This window comes from Telopea speciosissima, chromosome 2 (assembly GCF_018873765.1).
Source record: "Telopea speciosissima isolate NSW1024214 ecotype Mountain lineage chromosome 2, Tspe_v1, whole genome shotgun sequence".
Taxonomy (NCBI): Eukaryota; Viridiplantae; Streptophyta; class Magnoliopsida; order Proteales; family Proteaceae; genus Telopea; species Telopea speciosissima.
In genome coordinates this window covers 38,291,341-38,303,269 of record NC_057917.1, presented here as the reverse complement: position 1 = coordinate 38,303,269, position 11,929 = coordinate 38,291,341, and the positions used below count along the sequence as shown (strand labels likewise).

The following is an 11,929-nucleotide window of genomic DNA, read 5'->3' as shown; positions in this document are numbered from 1 at the left end:
GTAGGGTTTCAATGGAGAACTCATTTTTAGATTGTGGATCAAAGTTTTCTTCTTCACTATCGTCGGTCCCCCCTCCCATCTGGATAAGGAAAGTGTCTCCAAATAGAGTTTTACCAATGGCCAATGCAGATACAACTTGGATTAGACTTGCGTGACCTCTTCAATTGTTCTTATGTTGTCTTCAGACGACCCTTCCTCAATGGGTTGATTGTGAATTGTGAAATCTTCTTCTTTCTCCGAATTCTCCACATATGCCATATGACTGATCTCATAATCGGTGAACCCAAACGCTCTCAGTTGCGTATGGGGTCCGAGGATACCAAGTCCATTCTCTAGAAACTCAAGCTTCATCATCCGATGGTCCGAGGCTAGGCCTATCCCTCGGTCACAATCCTATCCGCCTGCTCTGAACTTTCTATTATAGGTTGTCCTCAAACAGTAAACACATACCATCATTCTCTTTGCTCTCCTTTTTCGAGCGTGCATGCACTGGCCAAGAAATGGCATCGGCTGACTTTTGATTATCTCTTCTTTGTACATTACCTTCAGGAAGTTGCTGATATTGGTTCTTGCTTCTGCCTGGAGATCCATCTGCCACATGAGGCGGACTTTGTCCCTCCATACTATTCTCAATTCCCTCAAAGGTGCTTTCACAGGCTGGATTAGAGAGGTTGGGTCCAAACCCACTATCCCTTCTTCCAAAGCATTCATAGATCCTGTGGACGATATTGGGGAGTCGAGTTCATCTTCATCAAGCGAACCATTCAGGGTGGCAAATGTTTCTAGTATCTCATGCCACTGAGGGTATAGATACTCATGATACACTCCATGTAGATTCTCTAAGATTATCTCCACTTGCTCTTCCTCCGTTAGAGGGTGGTGCATCCTTTTGGCTTCTTTACGGAACCTACTGACGAAGTCGGAGAATCCTTCATTCGGCTCTTACTTTAATGCCACCAATTCTTTTCTTTTCTTCCTACTCTCCTCAGCTTGGGCTGCTAGGATAGCCCTATAGGTTCGGGTGTCCATCAACTTTCGCTCTTGGTTCACAGATTGAATCAGGGTCATCGGATCCTTAATGGGAACATCCTCTTGTAACATGTTCACTCCATGATCTAGCAGAGGGTTAGTAGTCACATTGGGCTGTTGACCTGTCTTCAATTCAATTTTCCCCGCATGTATCAAGTCATGGATTGCATGTTTGAGGTGTATGCATCTGTCTATCTGATGACCCTTCTAATTGCAGTAATAACAATGCCACTTTATCTTATATCCTGGAGGCGGATTGATGTATTCACGGGCCGCTGTGGTACAACATCCAATATCCCTTCCCTCTTGAGTTTGAAGAAAAGGCGAGTGGGTGTTATACTACCAAAGGTGAACTATCTGGGAGGGGTTGACTGCTCAGCCTGGATTACCAAAGGAGGAGCAACTGTTGGTGAAATTTGCTTCTCGGTATAGTGAACAGTAGTAACTACATTCATTTTGGGGCCTTTTCCTCTTCCTCCTTTGTTGTTCTTGCCAGAATAAGATCCCGAAGCCTCCTTGGTTGAAGTCTGGGCTTGCTTTCCTTTGAAGAGCTTGTCCTCAATGTGCTTCCCAATGGCTATGAGTGCTTCGAATGTCTTGATATGCGGACAGTAGAGGCGATCATGGTACTCTCCATGTAGGTTTTCCAATATGATCTCGACCTGTTCCGATTCATTCGGACGATTCCACATCTTGGATGCCTTTTCACGGAACCTCATGATGAAGTTAGAAAATCCTTCGTCGGCTCCTTGCCTCAGGGTTTCCAACTCACGCCGGGTGATGTCCACTTCAGTGTTGTAAGAGTACTATTTGGTGAATGCCTTCACAATTGCCGACCAAGTTTGAGTCTGAGTTTGGTCCGATTGGGTCAGCCACATCAGAGTTGATCCTACTAACGAGTAAAGGAATGCTTGTCCCATTTGATTTTCTATGAGATTCCACGACTTGGCTACTATAATAAAAATCTTCAAGTGTGCTCGGGGATCTCCTGTCCCGTTGAACTTGTCGAGCTTCCATTTGAAATCTTCGGGTATTTTTTTCCAACAAAATAGACCATGTCTTCTTCTGGTTTGTCAACAACCTTTCCTTTCATTGCTACTTCGAGCTTCTCAACTTTCTCCCTCATCTGCTTCTCCCTTTCCGTTTCTGGTGGGTCCTGGTGAGCATTGATGGCTACATCCTCTTCTTCTATTATGATTCTGGGGTGAGCCCTAGACATCGTGGGGGTCACCCTCAGCTCTCCAGTGGTTGGTGCATTATCTGCTCGAGATTGACCTTGCATTGACTGGACCAATTGCGTGACTAGCTGTTTCATCTCTATCATGTCCCTCTGCATGCTAACCATTTCCTGACTCAGTGCTTCCTCTGAAGAATTGGCCTCTGGCGGATCCATGGTGCTCGTAACAGGGGGTGACCTTATTGGACTTTGTGTAGGGGGAATAGAAGTCAAGGGAGGTGAACCAAAAGTTTCAATAAGCTTAGAAGGTGGAAACTAGTAAAGAATGGCCCAGTTTAATCGACCACCATGATGGTTCCACACAGGTAACGAGAATTTTCTTTGTCGCAGAATTGTGCCTTGCAAAGGTTAAAGGGGACAAATTTAGGACTCAGGTAATTCATTTTGTTATCTTGTTTTAATATTTGAATATTTTTTTGTTTACAAACAAATATATACATGCATATATATATATACAAACAAAGTGACAATTCAATTTTATTCTCTTGATTCTATTTTACTGGGGTAGTTGATGGTAAGGTTTGCATCTACATTCAAGACTGCTTAGGCATAACCCCTACGATCTTGTGATATGACGCAAGCTTGCCGTAGATCCTTCATCATTAATTCTTAGAGATCAAATTTGAATTATCATAAGGAGATCTAATCGAAGACTTCTCAACAATCTACCTTTTCCTAATATAGAACACCTTTCATCAGAATTCTATCATTGTCGCATTATTTAGATAGTGTATCTTTCCGAAGGACAATCGAGGCTACATTTATTTTGATACACTGACATGCGACGTGCACCGTAGGACTTCGAGGGAGATTCGAGGGACATTCAAGGGATAAATAGAATTCTTCCCCTAATCGGTATTCTGCATTAAGAGAAAGTATGTTGTTGGGATTTTCACTTTCGACCTCAAAAAGCTATGAGGCTAGTTTATGGTATATCCTAGTCGTATATGGTCTAATTTCCTACATGATGTATGCAACAGGTAGGCTGATAGGACTGAACAATGTCACCCTTGACAGGACTGATATACCTATCGCTCGTAATAGGAAATCGCGGGTACATGGTTCTTTGATATACTTGGAGAATAGATCACACGATCTTGGAGTACCCCACGACACACTAGCAAATACCCTCATCGGTAATTCTAGACCCGTACAATAAATATCAAGGGTTGTGGCTTTGACTGCAAATTACCCATGACTACACATGGGGTTCAACGACTAACCACAGGGCTGTATGTTCTCATGAAGTGTTGTGTGTGCAAGATAGCGATGTAGGAAGCGGGTATCATCCGATCTCAGAGTACTTAGTATGATGTGCCCCACCTCCTTGGGGGTAGAGGTACAACAGGGAGTACCCTCGTTGTTTGATTTCACTTTGAACATGATGCATGATGTAGTCAGTATAACATAAAGGGTTAGCCAAACATGTCTCAATCAATCAATGCAGAAGGGAGAAAATTCTTGCGTTCAATGGTAGCGTCTAGTATTTGAAAGCTTGACCAAGAAGTCCCTAGCGGAGTCGCCACTGTGAGGGTCCGGTCCTTTCGGTGCGTAGAGGGTTTTTTACGCTCCTCGATGGAGAGAGAGAGAGAGAGGGAATGCGTCTTCTCAGATGGGTTATGGTGTCAATTTATCATGGGATGGGGGTCATACAATAAAATGAAATAGAGTCGCCACCTAGGATTAGGGTCTATGACCCATTGGTGTAGCCCTAGAAAGCTACGAGACTTTGATTGGTTTGGTCAGAGATTTGGGGTAAGTGGTCAGGTTACGAGAGTGGGAAGGTGTTAGGCACCCACTTCGCCTGGATGGACCGGTCTTTCTCCTAGATGCTTGTTTTTTAATATTCTCCCTTTATGAATGTCCTATTCCCACATGTATGGCTATATAATGATACACAAACTATTTAATTAAATTAAACTATGTTATACTAACTACTGCACAATACACGAGAGTAATTGAAAGGACTACATCGTACTAAAATTAAAAGTTAACGGAAGAAATGTATACTTGTATACTTTAAATAAATACAATTATGCAAAATGAACGTCGTCCCCCAGCTCAAGTGGAGGAAAATTGGCTTTGTCCCTTTTGTCGGATAGAGTAAAAGCTTGTGAGTGTCGAATCTTATGATCTCAAATAGAATAATGGCGTTCCAAGGCTTTGCAAACTAGGGGCTCAAAGGCCGAACAGAGTGGCTGCCATGGGAGAATTCTCAGATTTGGGCAAGAAAGGGTTGAAGAAGCAAGACTCGGATAGTCCAAACTTCAGACAGAGGGATGAGGCTCGAAGGCTTAAAATCGGATTGGGGAAGAGGCCCGAAACAAGGAAAAAAAGGAAAAACTGGAAATTGGAGCTCTGGGGGCTCTCCCTCTCCCAAAAACTTCGATTGTTCAAATGAGGGGGGTGACCCCCTTTTTATAGGCAAATTTTGGGTCCAGCGGCGCTGCAAAAAATATGCGGGGCCGCGGCAGAGCAAAAGTGGGGAAAATTTGGATTTTGGGCGCTCGCGGGGCCACACGGTAGGGTCTCACAGGCCGTAGCATCGCGCATGCACGGCACAACGTGGTAGGGCCGCACAGGCCCGGCACCGCGTGGCGGGGCCGCGCAGTGCAGGGCACTGCCTTGTAGGGCTGTGACCATGATGCTACCTCATGGGGGTTCCGCGGGCAGTCTGGGGCTATCTGGGGGGAGGTTGCGCACGATGTACGTTTTACGGGACGAGTGAAGATGTTCTTCGATATAGTGTTGGTTTTGCGGACATTGCCAGTCATCTGCGTCCGATCATCGTCATCGCTGAGGGGGGATGACAAAATTCAGCGTCTACAACTGGTTCTTGATCTATTCCGTTACATTCCCAGATCCGTTCAGGTATGATCCAAATCTATGGAAATCTCTATTTGTTTCTAGCTACATACGAGAAAAGCTCTTTTAATCTTTGATTTTACATAATACTACAGCATATAAGGGGATGCATGCATGGACAGACATGGGAAGAAATAATTGAATTTTGGACTAAAGACATTCAGTTAATTCAGAAAATCATTATTAATTATGTGACCAATGTGTGGTGGCAACAAAATTTTCCCCATCTGATATACATAAATTGAAAAAAAGCCAAGGACCTACGGCTTGCATGTACCACATGTGTTCATCTCATTTACCCAATATTTAAAGGATAGATGATGGCGATTTCTTGTCTCTTATGTTCGATAGTTACACTTGTGGCCTGAAGTTAAGCTACCATCTTTTTTGACTTATGCTATTTTTTTTTTCTTTTTGGTAAACGACTTATGCCATTATATATACCATATATCTTTTTTTGGTAAGAAATATATACCATATATCTGAGTGGTAAATATTTATAGTGTCGTACCAACAAAAGCCTGTTCATTCCTTGTTACGTCATTATATATCTATACACTTTATTTTCCACTTAAGCCAAAGTAAGGAATCATCTCTATATAAAGGAGGCCCTCACTTTAATAACCCACAATCCATCCATATCCTTCTCCATCTCTATCTATTTCTGTTGTCCTTCAATTCTAGTTGTGTGAGGTACTATTAGTATTGTCTTTCACTAGTAGAGATGGAGCAAGGAGGAGAAGAGAAGATGAAGAGAGGTGAACAAGCAAGGGATGAGGTTGATGAGGATAAATGGGTTTATGATTCATCTGTTGATTATAAAGGAAGGATTCCTCTCCGAGCTTCCACTGGTGTATGGAAAGCTTCCCTCTTCATTATTGGTAAGGATGAACCAATTAAGTACTTCTCTGTTTTGTGGGTTCTGCAACCTCACTTTACTATGTTTATAATTTCATTTTTCTCTAAAATCTCCAAGATGCTAGTTTGCTAGCTAGGTTGGTCCATGTAGCTTTACATTCCACTTTAGATTTCAGTCCTAGCTTGCTTCCAGTACCTTTCTTCATTCACAAACAACTGTCACTGAACAACCACTTTCTTGTCTTTACAAACATTTCCCTAATCTATTTTTGTAGGATTAAGTGATCATTACCTTCTCTTCTACTCCCTACAATGACCTAATTAACTTTAAATAGGGCCACCCAGCTGTGCCAGACTCGCTGCTCCTATGTCTTAACACACGGGCTCATGAAATGACTGTCGCATCCCTGACAATTTCCGGGGATCCAAATGGTGTGGCAGTCATTTTAGGGGTGCAGGGGCAGCATGCGCTGCACGACCAGGTGGCGTTCTCTTTCCCTTACACGCAGAAAGTGGCATTGTTTGTTTCCTACTCTTTCAAGTAGTTCTATTGAAGTGTTTCTGCGTTATAATTAGTAAGGAGAGAGAGAAAGAGAGAAGGGGGGGGGGGGGGGAGGACGAAATTTTGCTGGTCCCTGGGTTGCAGGAATGTTCTTGCTACCCGGTTCACAGCCAAAGAAATGGAATCAGAAAAGGCATTTTGGAAAACTCTATAATCTAGGAGGGTATTTGTGAACCCTAAGGCGAAGTGAAGTATTCCATATCTTTGGCTACAAGCCCAGGTAGCAGAAACATTCTTACAACCTGGGTAGCAGCAAAGTTTCTTTGGTGGCCGGGGGGGGGGGGGATGGTATAAAAAAAAGGAAGAATGTTTTCTGTGCCGGTGGCACAGGCTGTGCCCAGACACATGGGGTGGGCAAAATGACCATCTTGCCCCCTTGAATGGGAGGCCCATGTGTCTGAACGCAGACTGCGCTGCGGCACAGAGAACATCAACCCAAAAAAAAAATCTAAGAAAATGGACACCATAGGGACGATCTCTATCTTGTGACACTTACTTGGAAGAATTTTAATAGTCAACATATACGAAGTGTCCCACAAAAGTTTCTAAAGGCCCACCAGTATGTCTTGTAGTTCTCTTTTTATTTTTTTGGTAAGATTGTAGTTCTCTTATAGCAATCATATGTTTCCTATCCATCTGATTTCATTGTGTACAGCAGAAACTAGTGGAGAACACCACACAACTAATATAAACCTTAAATTTATATGGGTCGGTGTTCAGCGTGGCCCCTATACACAGAGCGTATGCATTGGCATCATTGGGTGGGATTTCTGCCTTTTATGTGAGGCAGAAAACTTTCTTCCAATAAATATTTACCAAAAACGATAAGAACTCCTTTCCCATGAAATTTTTGGAGCTATGGACTACAGTTTACCAAGTCGTCCCTCAAATCTCAAATCTCTCTCTCTCTCTCTCTCTTTTCTTTCTGATTCGGGTTAACATTCATGTACGCGAACGTACAAGAATGACTCACTGCCATTCAGATGGAATCCACTCTATGTGGATCCCACAGAAAGGATTCCATCTGAATGGCTATGAGCCATTCTCGTACGTGAACGTGATCTTGACTTCCTTTCATGCATACTTCCAAGTAGCGATGTAAACGGATCGGATTCGGATCGGATATGGATCGGATGTGATCGGAGCTGGATATTTTCTGGTCGAATACGGATACCTCTAAACGGATTCGGATGCGAATCGGATTCGGATTTTCGACCATCCGTTTACATCTCTGCCTTGTGTAACCCGGACCTTCCTCCCCCTAGCGGATACAATTCACTCTCAATCCATATCTCTTAGATCATGATTCTCTTTTCATCATATTCTAGAACTTATTTAATCTTCAAAAACCCTTGAAATCATTATTTACTTAATTTTTTATTATTAAGTATTCGGATTTTTTTTCGGACGGATTTTAATCGGAGTATTCGGATTATTTTCCGGATATCTCTAAACGAATACGGATGCCCCTAAACGAATACAGATGCGAATTCGGATTCGGATTTCGGTTATCCATTTACATCCCTACTTCCAAGTGGGTCATAGTGGACAGAGGAAGATAGAATGACGTCAATTTGATTTTCAAATGTTATATGTAAATCACACAACGCCTTCTTATGTCAATTTAACTTTCTTGGATTCTGATCCTCTACCCACTGCCCAAGCACTCTGCCTGATCATAATGACCGCTTGGCTGCCCAGCCGTAGAGGATTCAAATTGTTCTTATGTAAGGCCAAAGCACCTTATGGTGTTGCACTTTTTTGGGCAAGTAGCAACCTATGGGAACGCATCACTAACCCTAGGCCCCAACCAAAAAGAAAACTAACGACTGCGAATCTTTGAGAAAGTGGGATAGCACATGGAGTTCTATGACCACTCTTTAGAAATACTAAAGTGTCTCCCTAGCTTTAATTTGCATTTTCAAGTTCTATTGGGTCATTGAAACATAACAAAGGTGTCATTATCTAGCTAGTTATAATCTATGAAGTTAAAAAAGAACACAAAATTTAAGAATCTTTAACTTTTTGATAGTTATCTTTATTTAGTGGGTCTGTTTAGGCATCTCTGTACCTAAATATAATGTTTCACCACTTGTCATTTATTAGTGGATGGATTAGTCCATGTGATAGAGAACCTCACATTTCAATGGTCAAATTTTAGTTCAAAGTAAGCAAGGAAAGTTGCTCAAGCTCTAATTCAAAGTTTTAGTTAAAATTACTAGAATACTATCAAATAGAGATGAAAATAAAATATAAAATGACATCGTATATAATTTTCACTACTTCATCTTCTAATTTTAAGTTGAAATTGTACCAATGAGATACTTGCGTAGACCTCTATGGCATGGACTAACCCATGAACTACCATGTAGCAAATAGTGAAGTATTATACTTCACTAGACATAGTGACGAAAAAGAAAACCCTTATTTATTATAATGAGAAAAAGATCTCATCTTGGTGATGTTTCCTACCCTCTCCAATGGGTGAGCACACACCAGGGTACCCAGGGGTAGAGGCATCATCTCATGGTGCCCTGTGCGAGGGTGTAGGAAACACCACCAAGTAGACATCTTTTGCCTTTATTATATTATATTATAAGTGTATTAATCATTAATGTTCCTGTGAGACAGCAATTGAGTTCAGTGAGAGGTTGAGCTATTTCGGAATAGCAACAAATCTCATCACATACCTCACCAGAGTGCTCCATCAAGACCTTACCATGGCAGCCAAGAATGTAAACTACTGGGCAGGAGTAACAACCATGATGCCACTTATTGGAGGGTTCCTCGCAGACTCCTATTTGGGAAGGTTCCGTGCGGTCCTGTTCTCCTCTTTTATCTATCTCTCGGTATAATATCTTATATTCTCTCTCTCTCGCTTGTTTTCAATATATATATCAAGAGTCAAGATTACCTAACTCATTCAAAAACTTGAAAAAAAAAAACACATAACAACAGGGGCTGAGCCTATTAACAATGTCGGAATTAATACCAAGCTTGAGGCCTTGCTATATGGAGAAGTACTGCACCAAGTCTACAAAGATTCACGAGATCATATTCTTCCTCTCTATGTACTTAATCTCATTAGGAACAGGAGGTCACAAGCCCTCTCTAGAGAGCTTCGGAGGTGACCAGTTTGATGATGACCATTCCCAAGAAAGAAAGAAGAAGATGTCTTACTTTAACTGGTGGAATTTCGGTCTCTGTTGTGGTCTTCTCTTTGGTGTAACCGTTATAGTCTACGTGCAAGATTATATCAGTTGGGGTATTGCAGATATCATCCTTACTGTGGTTTTGGCCATTACTATTGTAATCTTCTGTGTTGGAAGGCCATTTTACCGATTTAGGGTGTCAGAAGGGAGCCCTTTAACACCCATGTTGCAGGTTTTGATTGCAGCTATAAGAAAGAGAAATCTTCCTTATCCTTCTGATTCTTCTCAATTATATGAAGTTCCCAAGACACACAAGTCCCAAGGAAGGCTTTTATGCCATACACCTAAGCTCAAGTAAGTGATCCCTAGCATAATAACTTAGATTACATCCTATAAATCTTGTTGTAACCAAGGTTGCGATTACAACAAGATTGTAACTTTATTTTTTTACCCCTTGTCTTATTCCTAAAAGTTATTTAATATTGAGATAATCTTATCATTGCACATGAAAAATAACAACTTTTACCCCAACAGGCAGCATAGTTGGCAAGGGACGAGGCCTAAGGAAGTTGAAGGTCCTGAGATCAACTCTGCCTCTCCCCTTGGGGCCACCCGCCTGAGAGTAAACTCCCTAGTGAACATGGGGGCCCCAGTATCACCAGGTTAATGTGTGTTGCGGGGTCATACACGAGCTCTGGGGGATTAGTCTACCTTGTGTTCCAAAAAATAGAAAAGAATATAAAAAAAAGTGACAACTTTTTAAAATAACAAAATGATAAGTTACTTTCAACTTATTTTGAAAACCTTTTTTACTCACAACGAAAATAACTTTTAGGAATAAGACAAGAGGCAAAAAAATAAGGTTACAATTTCTTAATTCACCTACTTGGTGACAACAAGATACTTCCTTTTTTGAAATATAATTTGGGTTTGCAGGTTGTTGGACAAAGCTGCAATCATTGAAGATGAAGATATTGGTAACCAGAGTCCATGGCGATTAGCTACAGTAACCAGAGTGGAAGAGATGAAGCTTGTTCTTAACATGTTTCCTATTTGGGCATCTTCCATGGCATTTGGAACATGTGTAGCTCAAACCACCACTTTTTTCATCAAACAAGCCAGTAACATGGACAGACGTATAAGCCATGATTTTGAGATCCCACCAGCTTCAATCTATTCTCTTGCTGCAATTGGAATGATAGTTTCTGTTGTCATCTATGACAAGATCTTAGAACCTGTACTGCGAAAAGTTAAGGGCAGTGAAAGAGGCATTAAGATCCTACAGAGGATTGGTATTGGAATGATATTCTCAAGTCTAACCATGGTTACTGCTGCCTTGGTGGAAAGAAAAAGACTTAAGGTAGTCGAGAGGCTTGCCACTGCCAGCGACAGCGGCGGCATGGTCGGTGTCCATCCAATGAGTGTGTTCTGGTTAACTCCACAATTCTTTATCATTGGTTTTGGGGATGGGTTTACTTTGGTAGGTTTGCAAGAGTACTTCTATGACCAAGTTCCTGATTCCATGAGAAGCTTAGGGATAGCTTTATACCTCAGTGTGTTAGGCCTTGGGAATTTCCTTAGCAGTATATTGATAACCATTGTTGAACATGTGACAGAGAGAAGTGGGAGAAATTGGTTTGGTAAAGACTTGAACAGCAGTCGCTTGGACAATTTTTATTGGTTGTTGGCAGCCATGAATGCGGTGAACTTGTGCGTATATGTGTTCTTAGCTAGAAGGTATTCTTACAAAAATGTGCAGAGAAGGGTGGCTATTGCTGACTGTTATGAGAAAGATGGAGCAGAATTCATTGCCTGAGATCCACAAAAAGTCTCTTATGTTCATATCCAATATATTAAATATATGACTGTAAGGAGTGTTATAGCTTTTCTAGCTAGGTTGGTTCTTCTGGGTTTTATAGTGCAATCTGTAAATGAAGAATTTGATCTTTAGTAGAAAAAAAAGGGGATATGGTTGTATTTCTCTCCATGGCTGCCTACATGGGAAGCACTGCATGGTTCCAAAATAAAACAGCCTAAACTTCAATTAACATCCAAGGCTCCAAGCACTACAGTTTATTTTTGGTTAAGGCCCATTTGATATTGGGTTGAGTTGAGTCTGGGCTTTAACAGTGTTGTTGGGGAAAAAATTCCAGTGGTAAAATGGAGAGCTGATATGGTTGTTCCAACCATTGGATTGACATTAGCCTCACTTATATATATTGGTCT

The 11,929-nt window shown here is 41.5% G+C and overlaps 1 protein-coding gene across 1 annotated transcript; it reads left to right on the top strand.

Moving 5' to 3' along the window:
- The first annotated feature begins 5,824 nt into the window (after positions 1-5,824).
- On the top strand, positions 5,825-11,725 carry LOC122649808 (protein NRT1/ PTR FAMILY 5.6-like). Its single transcript, XM_043843049.1, has 5 exons — positions 5,825-6,012; positions 9,183-9,400; positions 9,510-10,057; positions 10,640-11,520; positions 11,556-11,725. The coding sequence occupies exons 1-4, from the start codon at positions 5,856-5,858 to the stop codon at positions 11,517-11,519; spliced, it is 1,803 nt and encodes a 600-aa protein (XP_043698984.1). The 5' UTR covers positions 5,825-5,855; the 3' UTR covers position 11,520; positions 11,556-11,725.
- Positions 11,726-11,929: the final 204 nt, after the last annotated feature.